This window comes from Pseudorca crassidens, chromosome 8 (assembly GCF_039906515.1).
Source record: "Pseudorca crassidens isolate mPseCra1 chromosome 8, mPseCra1.hap1, whole genome shotgun sequence".
Classification (NCBI taxonomy): domain Eukaryota; kingdom Metazoa; phylum Chordata; class Mammalia; order Artiodactyla; family Delphinidae; genus Pseudorca; species Pseudorca crassidens.
In genome coordinates, this window is record NC_090303.1 from 33,190,586 (window position 1) to 33,208,056 (window position 17,471).

Here is a 17,471-nt window from a genome sequence, read left to right on the forward strand (position 1 = left end):
TCAACCCCTCCTGAGTCAAACGCTATTTCTCTCTGAGTCCCTGTGAAACAAGGGATTTGAGGGATGTGACTCTTTCTCTGATGGAATCTTAATTCCATTCTTCTTTTTCGGTGGCTATATGGAGGTTAGGCTGAGGAACGCATCCTGTGTGGATTTAAAGGGAAAGAGACTCTGTCCTTAGTTCCTGTCCACTGGGTCCACTTTGAGTGAGCCATGCCTTTGAAGAAAGGGTGGATGGTTACCCTTCCCTGTGTAAGATGGCCCCTAACCGTGCAACATCAGATGCCACTGAAGTGTAAGCGTATGAAGAAATATAGAACCCACACTGTACGTTATTTTCCGTCCTAAATTTAAGAACACTTACGCCTAACTAGATGATTTGTTGTTGTTCCTAAAAACCTCGGTCTCATGGTTGCTTTCTCAACGGTAGGGTCAGGCCTCAGATCCATCGCCCATAAAAAGTGGGCTGTATCAGGTCGTGATTGTATCATCCAGACTTATGGTCCTGGTCTGTCCCATGGAGTCATCACAAGGATGGGTCTTTCTCCATCTGGCTCCTGTTGTATATATAATGGAGGAATCTGTATACCATGTGGGTTAACCAAAACTGCTTATAATAAAAGTATCTTATGTAAAATTATCTGCAAGATATCAAGCTAGCATAATGACATGAGTCACTGTTATCTTCACACTTTCTACCAGACACGTATGTACTAGGTAATTTACATACAGTATGTCATTTAACCTTCCTGCTAACCTTGTGAAGTTCAGAGAGGCTGAGTGACTTACTCTAGCTTCCCACAGCCAAGCCAGGGAGAGGGCTAGGATTTCATTCCAGTTATATTTGACTCTGGAGCTCCTGCACCTTCCTCCTTGTACATCGTGAGGGAGAAAAGGAGAGGGAAACCCTTTGTCTTACTTGGGATTTCCCGTTGCTGGGTGTCCTTCTGCAGGTCACCGGGCCTGTGTCTATACACGATGTAATTCCACCGGTGGAACTTGACAGACAGGATGCTGCACAACATCTTTGAGTAGATAATGAGATTGATGTGACTGCCCGCCGCCCTCCCCCGCACCTTGTGAAGGAGGAGAATCTAATATGCAGTTGCCCTAGGCTCCTGGTGATGGAAGGACCCACACTCTAATTGTCTCCCACCCCCCAGCCCTCACCCGCCACACACAGACCCCTCATGCGGTTCCCTCGTGTGCGCTCCCAGAGCGCTCTTCTGCTGCGGTCGAGGGCCTCAGAAGGGTAGAGGGCAGGCCTGGGGCAGTGTCTTGTGGGAGAAACAGCTGCTGTGAATTCCGAGTTGAGCCAGATGCTATCCTGTACTCGGATGCTTCCCCCACCAGCTTTTTGCACCACCTAAAAATTTCCCATTGGAATCAAAGTTTAGGTGCTTTCATCTCCAAAAGATTTCAGTTGAAATGGAACATTGTATGGGAAGGATAACATGTGAAACCACTCATATCCACTGTGCTTGTGCATAGATTAGCCTTCGTGGAAAGCAGGAATCATAGCCCTGAATGAATGGAATAGAGAAATAGAAAGTGTTTCTTGGAGAGGGCAGTGGACTACCTGAGTAACCAGAGGGCAGTGCCAGGATCAGGGGCACATTTAGAGAGAAAGTAGGAGGGATAAAAAGCCAAGTGAAAATACCCTTACACCTCCAAATTACTAAGCAGAGATCTGTGTTACTTCCCAACTCGTGGCTCTTTGAATGTCTGCAGTGCAGCCTGTGTCCATCTGGTCCCAATCTAGCCAGACCAATTCCTGAGAAACCTGGGCTTTCCCCCACCTCAGTGTTTGCATGCACATCATTCATTCAGCCCTTACTGAGTTCCACCCCATATCCACACTGCGGGTAGGGGGACAATTTGTACCTAAACCTACTCTGAAGAGAATCAAGTCTGTGGAAAAGGTTGTGAAGGTCTTTTGTCATTTTTTTAAATTAGGAAACCTTTACATAAATATAAGAATTTGAAAATGCTAATAATTTATTTTGCAGTTCAAAAAATAGAGACTAATATTTGGATTCTGAAATGTTCCCTTTATCCTGCTATGGCATTTATTTTTGCAAAGTCCCTTTCTTTTTTTTCCCAAGTCATTAACTATTTTAACGTCATTAGCTGTTCAAGTCAGATAGGAGAATTTATATCTTAATTAGAAAATATCAAATATTTTTAAAAGGTGCCAGATAATTTTAATACATTTAACAGTGACAATAGATTTAAAATTGTGGTGGCATTTAATAATTTTACGTCAGATTTTAAGGAAATACTATTATTACCAAACTCATATCCATTTGTATAGGGAAAGCAACTGATACTTTAAAATAATCATCCACTGGGCTTCCCTGATGGCACAGTGGTTGAGAGTCTGCCTGCCAATGCAGGGGACACGGGTTCGAGCCCTGGTCTGGGAAGATCCCATATGCCACAGAGCAACTAGGCCCGTGAGCCACAAATACTGAGCCTGCGCGTCTGGAGCCTGTGCTCCGCAACAAGAGCGGCCGTGATGGTGAGAGGCCCGCGCACCGCGATGAAGAGTGGCCCCCACTTGCCACAACTAGGGAAAGCCCTCGCACAGAAACGAAGACCCAACACAGCCAAAAATAAAATAAATAAATTTTTAAAAAAACAAACAACCAAAAAAACTATTCCCTTAAAAAAAATTTTTAAATAATCATCCACCATGGTATAAATGAAGTAACTTATTTTTTATTTCCTGTTTAAATTTTTTTTTTTTTTTTGCTTTCCATGGGCATTTTAATAAAATTTGTAAATGTATGTCTGGGATGAGACTCGTCAAACATATTTTCTGTAAAAGCCATGTCTGTCTTTATTGAAGTGCACTGTGACATTTCTTTTGTTTGTTTTTATACTCACCCTGCTGGCACATTAATTCTTACCAGAAGCCAGAGTGACTTCAGGGCTTTCACTTTCATTATGTTGTCTGCCCGCGGCAGTGTTTTATAATCAGATTTGTGTGTGTGTGTATGTGTGTGTGTGTGTGTGTGTGTGTGTGTGTCGGGGGGAGGGGCAACTCAGTGAAGTATCATTGATCACATTCTACGGCTTCCAAGGCTGTTTGCTAAATTGGTTGTAACTCACAGAAAGTGAACGGACCAGGGAAAATATTAAGTGCGCTGAGACAAGAGTTTTTTTCTAATGTGGGCTTCTAATGCCTTTCGATAGCCAGACAATTCAGTGCCAAATATTTTGGAACTGACTGAGGATTCTTTTACTTTTGTCTGTCACCTTAGAATCCTTTTGCAGAAAATGAAGAATCACAGCAAAGGTCGATTAGGATTTTGGGAATGAACACTTGGGATATTGCTCTGGAATTAATGAATTTTGATTGGAGCCTCTTCAATTCAATTCACGAGGTGAGTAAGAAGGGAAATGATAAAATAAATGCTTGTGCCAGTATAACTGTGAGTTCTTTTTGAAGAATATTTGTTTGTGACTGGGTTTTAAGAAGATCCGTCATCTGGTGATCTAGTTATGCTTTAGGATACCGTGGCCCCAAAATATTTGGGGACTTTAAATATACTAAAAGACTGACCCAAACCTAGGAAAATCAGAATACATGATCATGCTTTATTTGCACCTAATATTGTTCAATCGGATATTTGTGTTAATGTAGTATAAATATGCTATTTTTTTGTTTGAAAACATGTATTCATATATATATGTGTATATATATATACACATATATATATATGAAGGTCTAATGGGGTGGAAGAGACATTTTATATTTGATACCTTTGATATTGACATTTTTATTTTTCCATGAGCTTTACAGAGCTTTACAGTACTTATATGAGAAACACATTTCTGTATGTACCTACATGCACACACACACGTTCCCAAGAACATTCTATACACTTAGACTATGCTGCAAGACTTCAAGTACTCTATTGAAAATTTTGAGATATATTTCAAATTTATATGTCCATCAACCTCTCCCTTGAGGACAGGTTAAACATTTATAAAACAGTAGATGCGGGGCAACATGCTACTGACATTTGATGAATAAATGTAGCTGGTGGAAAGGCTCACAGGAATCAGGAGATGAAAAACGAGGCAGCTCTGTGCTACAATATGTTGCATTTACTTTGCTGTGTAGTGAAATGTTTCATTACAAGAAGGCCTTTCCTCCTGAAGAAGGAACTCGTGCCCAATTTAGGGACCCCCAAGCTTCACTTTCACTTTGGAACGTTTTTTAAATGTCCTCATATTTTCTCACTGACAACATTCCAACCTGATGATCTAAATTTGAGCAAGTAGTGAACTGGTTCAAGCTAAATGACTTGTGACTTTGCAAATGGTAGTAGAGTGGGATGTGTCCCTGCTTATGTGCTTATGCAATAGGAGAATGTGAATTACTCCTGTAAAATATACACGCACACCCCTCCGGTTAGAAACACATCTCTTCCACTGCTTTGCATATGGTCAGTCTATGTCACTAGTTACTGGTCTGACTCGATTTTGTCAGTTTTGTACCTTGTCCTAATCTTGCTGTCTTTCTGTGATTTGACAATGTCTTATGTCAGTGGTTCTCAAAGAGCGGGTACCCAGACCAGCATCATCAGCACCCCTGGGAGCTTGTTAGAAATGCAGATTTTGGCCAGAGCACAGACCTACTGACCCAGAAAATCTGGAGGGTGGGGCCCAGCAATCTGTGCTTTAACAGGTCTCCAGGTGACTTGGATTCACACTGAAATGTAAGAACCCTTGTCTAGAGAACCTACCTGTGAGGGTCTAATGTAATGATAGTCATTTGCACTTGAAGTTGCTCATAGAACAAGTTTGGGAAGTTTGGATTTGATTCAGCCTGTGACTTAAACTTTAGAATGTCTGAGGTTTTCACGAAAAGTGTCATCCTTGCATTCTAAAAAATTACAGTTATGTAAGTCTTCTGCGTGAAGGCTTTTCTGGAAGATAAATTATCTTGAATTTAATATATTGTTATTTGTTATATCTAACATGTTATGATATGACAGTGCCTACCTGAAGTAGCTCTTAAAAATGAATCGAATTTTGTATCAACTTGACTCTGTGCTACAACAATAAACAATTGTATGAATACATTGTCTTTCAGCAAGAGCTGATCTACTTCACGTTCAGCAGACAAGGAAGTGGGGACCACACAGTGAACCTGAGCCTCCTACTCCAGAGATGCAATGAGGTCCAGCTCTGGGTGGCCACGGAGATTCTGCTCTGCAGCCAGCTGGGCAAGAGAGTGCAGCTGGTGAAAAAATTCATCAAAATTGCTGCTCAGTGAGTTTCTAGTGGTAAAAAAATGCAGTTCTTCTCCTCTCTTTGAGAGGGTACATTATTTTCCTTGTGATGATAAGAAGGGATGAGATGGCAAAGGGTACTATTGAGTTAAGTGACCAAATGATTGAAAAGGTCTCTTTTTGAATATTTCTCTCTTCGCCTTTGAAGTATTTATATCTTAAAGTAAAGGTCAAAATACTAGACCAAAGCACTCTGCTCTATGCTGTAGAAAAAAGCAGGCAGTGCACACATGCCCCATCGTGCAGCTAAATTACCCTTGTAGCCAGGTGAGCTACAGTAGGTTAGGAAAATGGGGGAAGGTGATGTGAGGGGGGTGAGAACCATTGAAAGTCAGATGCATTTCAAGATTCTGCTTTTGGCTTCTTGATGCCCAGAGTATGAACTTTGCAAACTCCTTAGCAGGCTCTGCACTGTCTGGTCGCACCTGACCTCTGAGCCTCACCCCATGCTGCAGCCACTCTAAATGGCTCTTCCTTTCCCATGCAGACCATCATCCAAGCCTGGACATGTGTTGTTAGCTCTGCCAAGAATGGCCACTTCTACCCAGCAAATTGCTATCCTTCTTCAAGACCTAGGTCATATGTTGCTTCCTTCCTAAAATCATCCCTGACTTTCAAATGCAGGGTCAGCTCTTTCTTACCCTGACCTCCCCCTACCATGCACACGTTTCTTTTTTCCTTTTTTAAAAAACTTCTTTATTACTATTGATTAAACTTACCTTTTTTTTTTTTGCGATACGCGGGCCTCTCACTGCTGTGGTCTTTCCCGTTGAGGAGCACAGGCTCCGGACGCGCAGGCTCAGCGGCCATGGCTCACGGGCCTAGCCGCTCCGCGGCATGTGGGATCTTCCCGGACCAGGGCACGAACCCGTGTCCCCTGCATCGGCAGGCAGACTCTCAGCCACTGCGCCCCCAGGGAAGCCCTAAACTTACCTTTTTATATAGAATTCCTTCAGTGGACTGTGTTGGCTTCCAAGGGACAGGGACCATTTCTAATCAATCACTGTACCTGGGGTGCCTAGTACTGAACTTGGTAAATAGCAGTGACTCAGTAAAGTCGGTTGAATGACATTCTAGTAACTTCCTGGGAGCATCTCTTAAAATACCAGATGAATATTCTGAAACCACTCTTGGGACAGCTTCCCAACAGAAACAGGCAACATGAATCAAAATCTTTCCCAGTTCCTTCTACCTTCCAGTCTTCCCATTTTTTTTCCTTTGTTTTTCAAAGTAGTTTTTATATCAAACCGTTTCTGAGTACATGTCAGTGTAATATATTTAGGAAATATGTATTGATCACTCATTAATGTTTGCACATCCATGCAGGGTATTGTGGGGAAATCAGAGTGAGCCTGCACCCAATCGGCTGGGGGGATACTTTCTATAACTCAAATGTCTAATTTTCACAATAGACCCTGAGGGTGCCCTATTATGAGATGAATTTCTTTCAGGGGCTTTAGAGGATGGGAAGCGTATATGCCAAGGGTGTGGGAAAGGAGGATTAGAAAACCATTTGGGAGAAGGTAGCATTTTGAATTCTGGGTATGAATTCAAAAGAGCACACTGTCCGTGGAGGTCAGACTCATGAGAGAGAAGCAAAGCAGTTCATTGGAGGCAGAGAGCGTGTGGTCAGAGAAAGGAACCTCATCCAGTTTGGCCAGAGCGGAAGGTATTTGTAAGGAAGTCGTGGGAGACTGATCTAAAAAGGAAGATGGGGCCAAATTGTAAAGGATGTTGAATTTCAGAATGAAAAGTTTAGACTGAATTGAGAAGGTGGTAGGGATTCTTTGAAAGTTTTTGTGCAGGAGATGGATACGATCCAAGTTGTCCCTCAGGAAGGTTGATCTGAAAGTAGCACCTAGACGGAACTGCCGGTGAGGAGACCCCAGAAGCAGGATATTTTGTCTACTTAGGTGAGAGATAATGGCGGTTCCCGACCTGGTGTTTGATGTGACTGGTGGTGGAAGGAGAGATAGATAACAGATCTGCCTAAATCTTGGACTAGTTTTATGATGAATGCTCCTTTTTTGTTTGTTAGGCCAGTACATTTTCTATAATAGCCTGTGACATTCTTAAATGTGAGGCTCTTTGGGATCAAAAACTTTCTTATAAATGCCAGTTGCTTGGTGAAATGGGACGTGAATGTCCTAAGGAGTAAAATGACACCACATAGCTTAGTTCCCAGTATAAGATTATATCTGTCCTCAGGGAAATGAAATACGTCTATTCACATCTTCTCCATATGGCCCCATGCTCTTGAATTGTTTGCTGTACTGGTCTCTATCCCTGGCCCATAGAATAGAATGCCAACAGAAACACAAAGTTAAATTCTTCATAATCATACTGGTAGGAATAGCCAAGAGAAAACAATCATGTCGGTGATCAGGAAATGTCTTCCCTGCCTAAGGCATCCTATTTGCATATTCATGTTTCCTTCCTTCTTACCAGTCCCATCCCCCCACCTCTGTGGGTTGAGTGGATTTTATTTCCTTACACAAAGGAGTGTTAGACTGACACTAAACTGGAATGTTTTAGTGTCAGTCTGTTCTTACCTTGAAATGAACGAACCTTGGTAAAGGAAGATTCCAGATGGGAATGGTAACCCATATTTGTACTGTATCAGTTCATCTTATAGAGAAGTCATTTCTATATTAATTCTTTTTTTCTTTTTACAGATTCAGATGTTAGGTATATGTGGGTTTTTGTTTTTTTAATTTTAGGTGTGACTAAAAAAGAGATCTGAACCAGGAAAATTGTTTATGGGGAGATAAAAGATAAAAAGATGAGACTTATATCTAAGATTTTGTGTAGATAAATGATTCTGAATACGAAGAAGAAGAATAAACTTTTTATAATGACTAATAATAAAATGACTTCCCCGAAAAGTCTTGTTTTCAGCTCCGGCAGTTGCTGTCTGAAAGGTTTGCTGTATACTCTGCATTTGGGTGATGGGCAGAGTATAAAAATGTCTGCTGGGCCATGACAGAACCAGTGGGGCTTCCATCATGCAGTAAGGTGGGAGGACTGGGAATAAGGGGAGGGCACCCAGTGCCTCTGGCATAGGCATGGGGCACTTCTCGCTGACCTCAGCGTCTTGGCGGGGGAGCCTGGCATCATCTCATGAAGAGATGGAGCTGACTCAAGTCTCTTCTGGCTGGTGTGAACTTGCCAGGGTGTGATGAGACAGAAGGGGCGGAATGAGGGAAGAGAGTGGCGGAAGTGAAGCAGAGTTGTAGTGCTGATGCCTTTAGGCACCAGTTTCTCAGAAACGGGAAGATTTCTGAACCATAGACCAGGGAAGTGTCCTGTTTGTTTGTTCATGGAATATACCAAGCAGGGTCTACCCAGGAGACAGTTGGCAGAAACCAGCGAAAGGGGCCAGTTAGACTGAATTTCAGGTCCTCTTGCCTACTGGGGAACTATAGGCAGAGTCCAAAGCTGGACAGGAAGACTGAAAGGAACAGACCATGCCTAGTGGAGACTCAGCAGTGAGTCTCAGGGGCTTGCAGGACTGTGTTCACCCAGGTATTTTGGACACTAGGTGCATAGGCAGCAGTGCCTTTCCTGGTTCCCCTGTTAATGGAGCTAGAATTTCCAAAATGCTCGCAAATGGCTGACCCCCACTGCTTTGGTACCCACGCGCAGCTGTACTGGGCAGTGTCCAGTCCATGAGGCTGGCTCTGGGAGCAGGCAGGTTTAGGCAGGACCGGCCAGGGCGCAGCCACCTCTATGTATTACCACTTTAAGAGCCGAAAACAGTTTCCTGGTTCTGAATCAATGCTCCTGTACACACCTGTGCGACTGGAAATCAGTATAGTTTTGAGAGACAGAAGTTTTTAATATGTGTTGAGAACCTTTAAAGTCATGATAGCTTTTGATCAATCATGTAATGACTGGAAGTCTAACTTAATTTTAGAAAATCATAAATACAGTAAAAAGTTTTTTTCACAGAAGGTATTTATTGTAGCATTTTACATTGCTTTGAATTGTATTGAATTGAAAATAGATTAAATGTCTACAACAAGGGAATAAGTAAACAAATTATGAAATACGTTTTTGATGAAGTGTTCTATAACCATTAATGATAACAGTGAAGAATCCATAATATATTATATAACATGGTATAAAACTGAGAACTCGGGATGCAGAGTTGTATATACACTGTTCCCAAATTCCATTTGAGACATTGATGGAGATGTCATGGAAGAGATGACATGTGAGGGCAGCTCGATCAACACACACTAGGGACTTTTTATGCCTCTGGCTTACTGCTAAGCACTTTCATCTTTTTTCATATTTAATTATTAAATCAGGGTAATTTTTAAATTTTTAAATCTTTCCTCAGAGAAGTCGTTTTCTAATACATCCTAGATTAAGGAATATCTGGAATTCACAGGCTGTTCCGGCCAACCTGGAGGCCCACCCTCCCTCTGCTGCATCAAGCCCCTCTGCTGGCTTTGAAAATTAATGGAGTTTTGACTGATTAAGTTGAAGGGCAAGATTGACGTTCTGCAGAGCATATAACCTTCCAGAGTGAATGGAGCTCAACATGGTCTTATTTTGCATTTTATTTCCTTTATTCCTTAAATGAGAGATGTGAGTCAGCGTCCCCGTAATATATGCCGTATTTTAAATACATACATAACATAGCTATTTTGTTGAGAGCAAAGAAAATATGTCTAAATGTAACGGGAGAGGGCCCTGTGAGGTAAGAGGGTCTTGTTTCTCAAAAAAGAAAGACAACATACAGATTAAAGATACAGAATCAGGGGCTGTTATAATGAGTATGGGATATATACAGAAATATGAATATAAGAGCTTTCAGTTAAAACTGTCAATGCATCCAAAATAGATTTTTAAAAGGGAGGAATCTTTTGAAGTATCCAGAGGGTATCAGGAACACAGATCTTTTCCTAAAGGTAAGGAAGCATTTGGAATCCTTTCATTTGTGTTGAGGGGATACCGCCCCATCCCACAGGGACAGTCGAGACTGTGTAGGTCACAGAGCAGAGTTCAACCCTGCCCTAGAGGTTGAACTCTGTGGCCTGGGAGAGTCTTGGCAGCTTTATATTTTGTGATCATCTGGTGAAAGGACGTTGCCTCAGAGTGCCTTCTGCTTTCTTTTATTCCATAGCTGCAAAGCCCAGAGAAACCTGAATTCTTTCTTTGCTATTGTGATGGGTCTCAACACTGCTTCTGTCAGCCGGCTGTCCCAGACCTGGGAGGTGAGCCCTGGGGGTCCATACGGAGGGTGGAGTTGGGGACAAATAAAACTGAACAGGAAGTGGTGCAGCTAACAGTCTTTATTTAAAATAAACGGTTTAAATGAGATATGTAGCACTAGAAAAAAATGTTAAAAAATTAGTGTCTCAAGTCGTCAGGAGCTATTTTCATCAAATGGTCTTCAAAATGGTTCTATAATATATATGAAAGAAACACAACTTGTAAAATGCTTCCCAGCTAGAATTAGTTTTCTGCTTTTCTCCCGTGATGGCATGGTTACAGTTCCCTGTTGGTCATTTCAAAAGCTCACCTGTGTGTCCAGAAGCAGAGATGCTAATGAATTTAAGCTACCGGTCTTCTCACTTGTGGGGCCTCTGGCAGTATGTTCATGTGGATGATGGATATCTTTACAAAATCTGCAAAAGTAATTTTGTATTCCTTTTTCCTAAAGAGGACTCACAAAATGTTTTAAGTTTCGGGCCTCCCCAGTCCTGGCTCTGCCTGTCAGGGCTGTATGATGAAGGCTGTTTGGGTTCGAGGTGGGAGAGGGCCACTCAAGTTAGCGCACGTTCTGAAACGTGGACTCTGAGGGTCTGCGTGGGAAGAATGGAAACTGGGGTGTCCCTAAATGTAGCCAGACACGGATGTTGGGCCCTCTGCCTCCCCCATGACTCCAACGCCTTCTTTCTTTGGGCTTTCGTTTCTTTCTCTCTCCATTCGCTACTGACTGTGTACCTAATTCCCCGTACCATTTCTCTCTCTCGTCCTTTCTCTCTCACCGTCAAGTCTTCTCCCTTACGGGTCCAGCCTGCTGTGGCTCGCTGCGGCTCCCTCGGCCTCTCCCCACCCTCTCAGATTCAGCTGTTCTTCCTGCCTACCCTGCACTCTTCATGGTCCCCCGTTCACACTCCTGCAGGAGAGAAGCTGACAGGCCGACTGTTGTTTTTCTCACATTCCATCTCAGCGACGGTCTGTGGGCAGCTTTGGGGTTCACCTTCTTTCGTCAGGGGCCACACTCTGATGGAATGTGCGGTGGTGACCTGAGGGTCAGGGTCAGTGCTCCTTAAAGGGGTTCAAAAGAAAAGCGACAAAAGGCTTGCATCTCTGGTTAAGCAAACCAGATGCGCACACACTTCATGAGATTCAAGGAGGTGGGCAAAAAAAGCCACAGTTGATCAGAGCAGGAGGAAAACAAGTGGCTAGCAAGGGTCCGGGGAGGAGAGTGGAATTTTAAATTATACACAGAAAGAAGGCTTGATCTGCAAACACTGAAAGGAGAACAATTCAGTGAAATTCACATAGTGTGTATTTCACGTGCACAGTGACCGCCTGCCACGTGCGCAGCTCTGCATCAATGCCGTGGCAGGTGGAACGTGGCCAGATTAGCACAGGGTGTGCTGTGGTCAAGAAGGTCTTGAACTGGTTCCAGGCGGACCCCAGCAGAGCAATGGAGGAATCATGCTGTCTCAGGGTGGCTGAAAAGCCTTAAGCAGCAGGGCCTTGGAAGTTGAGTCGGGAGTTGCTGGGGGCATTGGGGTGGGCCTCCCTCGCAGAGGTGAGCTCCGTGTCTCTAGGCCTGGAAAGTGATCGCACTGTCCTGAATAGGCAGTATAGGAAAAGAAGTCGGTTTAAGGAACTAAGACAGAGGTCAACAGACATTCTGGGGAAAGAGCCAGATAGTGAATACTTTTAGGCTGTGCAGGCCATGTGGTCTCCACCGCTGTGACTCGACTCTGGCATTGAGGTGCAAGAGCAGCTATGGTTAGTTGATAAATGATGAGCATGGCAGTGCTCCAGTAAAAGTTTATTTGCAAAAGCAGATGGTCAGATTTGGCCCACGACTGACCCCTGGAGTAGACAAGTTTGGCTTTAGGTATGTTGAGTTTGAGATGACACCGGGATATTCGTGTGGAATATCCAACAGACTAAGATACGCAGCTCAGAGGAGCAATTGCCATCAGTTGCAGGTGTCTGTGTTTTACCTTCTCATTTGATTTGTCTTTCATTAATTAATAAAATTTATTATTAATTTATTAATACACGTGTATTGGTGTGTGTGACAGTAGCTGCCAGATCACACAGCCTGTGTGCTGTCCAGATGCAAAATTATCAATGTGATCATTTTGAATAATTTAGAAGTCTATTGTGGGGTCTACCTCATTATTCTGATTTGTTTTAGAAACAGAAAATCTCACAGATCTTCTAGAACAGTCATAAGTGTTAATAGCTGGAGTTTGCTGAGCACCGACCACAGACTGTACACTGCCTGTGAGTTATCTCCATTTCAGTCAGACAACGTGGAGACTCACTGCAGACGCACAGCTAGAAAGGGGCAGAATTCAAATTCAGAGTGACTTACTCTGAGGCATCTAGCTTTTCACTTCACCATGTTAAAGGAAGGCTGGGGTTTCCCTGGTGGCGCAGTGGTTGTATGCTAACACATATATATGGAATCTAAGAAAAAAAAAAAAACGGTCATGAAGAACCTAGGGGTAAGACGGGAATAAAGACACAGACCTACTAGAGCATGGACTTGAGGATATGGGGAGGGTGAGGGGGAGGCTGTGACGAGGTGAGAGAGTGGCATGGACATATATACACTACCAAGCGTAAAGTGGATAGCTAGTGGGAAGCAGCCGCATAGCACAGGGAGATCAGCTACGTGGTTTGTGACCGCCTAGAGGGGTGGGATAGGGAGGGTGGGAGGGAGGGAGACGCAGGAGGGAAGAGATATGGGAACATGTGTATATGTATAACTGATTCACTTTGTTATAAAGCAGAAACTAACACACCATTGTAAAGCAATTATACTCCAATAAAGATGTTAAAAAAAAAAAAAGCGAATCCTCCTGCCAATGCAGGAGACACGGGTTCGACCCCTGGTCTGGGAAGATCCCACATGCCACGGAGCAGCTAAGCCCGTGCACCACAACGACTGAGCCTGCACTCTAGAGCCCATTAGCCACAACTACTGATCCTGCACTCTAGAGCCCATGCTCTGCAACAAGAGAAGCCGCTGCAATGAGAAGCCCGCGCACCACAATGAAGAGTAGCCCCTGCTCGCCGCAACCAGAGTAAGCCTGCACGCAGCAATGAAGACCCAGCGCAGCCAAAAATAAATAAATTTATTAATAAATAAAGGCAGGCTGGAAAATTCCAGGCCCTTCTTCCTTAGGCCCCAATTTTTATTTGGGAAGATGACCTATGTTTCCATCCTCTGTGAATCTTCATGCCACCAGTTGGTGATCTTTACAGTTCAGTGATTCTATCCATCCAAGTGCAGGCTTCATCATTTAGGGTTTTCATGGGCTTTCACTATTTAGCCCTCTGCTGTGAAACACAATTATATCATTTATACAAAAAGCATCAACCAACGTTATTATTTCCCACTCAGCAAGACTGTTTAAGAAGGTGAGAGCAGGGCTTCCCTGGTTGCGCAGTGGTTAAGAATCCACCTGCCAATGCAGGGGACACGGGTTCGATCCCTGGTCTGGGAAGACCCCACATGCCGCGGAGCAACTAAGCCCATGGGCCACAACTACTGAGCCTGCACTCTAGAGCCCACGAGCCACAACTACTGAGCCCACATGCTGCAACTACTGAAGCCCACGTGCCTAGAGCCCGTGCTCCACAACAAGAGAAGCCACCGCCATGAGAGAAGCCCGTGCACCGCAATGAAGAGTAGCCCCTGCTCTCCACAACTAGAGAAAACCTGCTTACAGCAACGGAGAACCAAAGCAGCCAAAAATAATAAGTTAAAAAAAGAAAAAAAAGGTGAGAGCATTTGTCGGAGGTAAGATACAGAACCAAAATCCAAGTTTTTATTAGAAGATCACCAGTGTGTGGAATGTTTAACCAGCTGGATTCCCGATTCATGTGGCTGTTACTTATTTTAAACTGGGAATGATGAAAACTGCATAATGAGAAGCAGTCAGGGTAGAACCAGATGATAGAGCTATTTATGTTCAGAAATGTGACAGATATAACACAACTTAATGAACATTTCCCTTAGTGCCTCTCAAAATAACTGACTTCTTTTGACCTTTTCTTTTTTGTTTGTTTGTTTTTAGAAAATCCCTGGGAAGTTTAAGAAACTTTTTTCTGAACTTGAAAGTTTAACAGTAAGTAGTTGAGCCGGAGTAGACTTATTCTTCAAACTGATTGCTGGTGTCCAATTTCTTTCTAGATTTCAGTAGTCGGTATCTGCACTCTACCGTGTCAGGTAGCTTAGACTAGTTCACTTGTGTATGAAAATGTAGCTTTGCTTCTTACGGAGTGAAGCAAGTTAACACTTCTTCCTCTCCATGGAAAAAGGTAGTGAGACTGGTCCTCTTGGTATGATATTCAGAAGGCAGATTTTTAAGTATACTCAATTTTCAGTCTCTTTTCAGATCACAATAAAACTGTTCTCTTGTTTTCTCTGCATTATCTGTGCATTACGAGGGCAGTTTTTCTTTGCAGTGTGCTTAACAAAAGGCTGTGGGGTTACCTCATGGCAGAAACTATGGAGAAGAAACTGTACTTAAGGAACCTGTTTGAGGGAAGAATAATAGGGCAATCAAAAGGTGTCTGTCCTTTGCAGTCATTTCCCATTCTTGTCAACCAGTAACTTGACTTTCATTCATTGCCTAGATTTCCTGCCCTAATTTAGTGAGTTAATTCTCCTAGGAAACCTTTATCTACTTTGTTCTTAGGAAGAACCACTCTATATCTAAATCATGTTCAAATGGTATAGTAAAAGTGGATTTAGAATTGTTTCTATAGTGCATTGATTTTTCTTTCTCTTTGTAATCTTCTTGGTTCGGCAGGATCCTTCCCTGAATCACAAAGCCTACCGAGATGCATTCAAAAAGATGAAGCCGCCCAAAATCCCTTTCATGCCCTTATTGCTTAAAGGTAATGGTTTTCTATCTTTTATGCTATGTAATTCCATCTTCCAGAAATGTATCACTCTACAGAGGGCTAGAAAAGGAATCTCAGTTTATTTCTTTAAAGTAATTTTGACATTCAGACCTAACTGTGTTGGCTTGTGATTGTTTTTCAAATGTTCAATTATTTCTGAAATGCTTAAAATACTTAATTGTACTTAAGCAGACATCAAAGTGTTTTCGATTGACTCACAGAACTTGGCACTGGAAACGTTTGTGTTTTTACTTTACTCTGCTTTAAGCATCGTCTTATTTGAGTCTACAGTTCACTTAATTCAACCAAGAATAAGGCTGGCATAAAGAATCCAAACAGTGATCAGTCCCGGTCTACGTTTGCAGCTTAAATTTCAGAGATTCAACCCGTGGCCTGCTGCTGTGTGAGAAGTACCTTTGGTCAACCCAGGCAGTGTAGCGTATGAACAATTTTGGTAGGGAATGTACTTCCTTCTTTCCAGGAGTGAATCCAGTTGGGAAGGTATCTGACAGCTCCAAGTTAGTCAACTAACTTGTCTTCTGTAGAGAGCGCCAGATCATTCATCATGAAACATGTTAGTTAAATTTACTAACGCTCTCAGGGGTCTCTTTCAGACCCGGGGGATTAATGAAAGGGAAGTTCCTTTTCATCTGGCCTATGCTCCTGACATTTAGTATATCTGTGTGCTTTCCAGGAAAAGCGGGTTGGTCATTTTTCTTGGCTGTGTTTTCATTCTTTCCAAGGGATTATAGGAATACTCTTTTAGATTGCCTTCACCCTTCAGAAGCTTGTAAATTCTGCTGGCTCAGTCCCCGGTGCCTACACCCATAAATGTGATTCTGGAAGTGAAATACCTGGGAACTGGATTGCTGGTTGGCCTGGCCGTCTCCTCCCTCACCTCCGCCCATCGCCAGCCCCACTGGCAATGAAGCTGATGCTCCCTTTTCGGCTTCTCTCAAGAACAGCCAGAGCTTGGAGAACTGTTGAGTTGCTATGCATCCCTGCAGCTATTTATTCAATCTTCATCTAGTATAAAGCAAGACCTTCTGGGAAACAATAATGGATTAGGACAGTTGAGAGTCACACAGAATGCTTCCTTCGAGCTCAAAAGGTTCTGCGAAATGTAAATGGATGAAATAAGGAGAGATTGTAAAGCCAGAATACCAACTTAAAAGTTCATTTAATTTTTCATGTTTATTTCTAAGATAAGTTTATTCAGTCTCCTGATTTTTATTTAAAATAAAACACCAGCTGGAGAGCGGGGGTGGTGGCCTGTGGGAAGTGACACTGAGAATTATTTAGACACAAAGAGGAAAACTAGGAAGCGAAGACAGATCTGGGAAAGGAATTGATTTTAGGAAGACAAAATTTTGAAACAGTGGATGTTTTTAAGGTAATGAGAAAACAGTCGACAATGTCCCGTTAACTTAATTAGATATGAGCTGAGCTTTCTGCTATACATTAGTGGTTTTTCCCCCAAGGTACTTAATGCAGTCAGGTGCCTCACACTTACGTCTTAGCTTGGATGCAATTTTCTGCTATACTGAGTTTATCTAGACCTCTTTGTCGGCAGCAAAACAAATCTCCCTTTTTTCTTTTGTCTGTGTGTGTGTGTGTGTTTAAATTTTTTTTTTAATAAATAGGTTTTTTCTATTTTTTTGTATACAGCAGGTTCTTGTTAGTCATCAATTTTATGCACATCAGTGTATACATGTCAATCCCAAACTCCCAATTCATCCCACCACCACCACCCCCACCCCGCCGCTTTCCTGCCTTGGTGTCCATATGTTTGTTCTCTACATCTGTGTCTCTATTTCTGCCCTGCAAACCGGTTCATCTGTACCATTTTTCTAGGTTCCACATATATGCGTTAATATACGATATTTGTTTTTCTCTTTCTGACATACTTCACTCTGTATGACAGTCTCTAGATCCATCCATGTCTCAACAAATGACCCAATTTCATTCCTTTCTATGGCTGACTAATATTCCATTGTATATATGTACCACATCTTCTTTATCCATTCGTCTGTCGATGGG

The 17,471-nt window shown here is 42.7% G+C and overlaps 1 protein-coding gene across 2 annotated transcripts in view; it reads left to right on the forward strand.

Moving 5' to 3' along the window:
* The window catches only part of RAPGEF5 (Rap guanine nucleotide exchange factor 5), a 222,007-nt gene that overhangs the window by 187,767 nt on the left and 16,769 nt on the right, over positions 1 to 17,471 (forward strand). For both annotated transcript variants that reach the window (XM_067746170.1, XM_067746171.1), the window contains exons 19-23: positions 3,267 to 3,389; positions 5,108 to 5,286; positions 10,441 to 10,531; positions 14,600 to 14,650; positions 15,338 to 15,425. In XM_067746170.1, the coding sequence (XP_067602271.1) occupies positions 3,267 to 3,389; positions 5,108 to 5,286; positions 10,441 to 10,531; positions 14,600 to 14,650; positions 15,338 to 15,425 (532 nt within the window). The remainder of the gene's footprint in view (positions 1 to 3,266; positions 3,390 to 5,107; positions 5,287 to 10,440; positions 10,532 to 14,599; positions 14,651 to 15,337; positions 15,426 to 17,471) is intronic.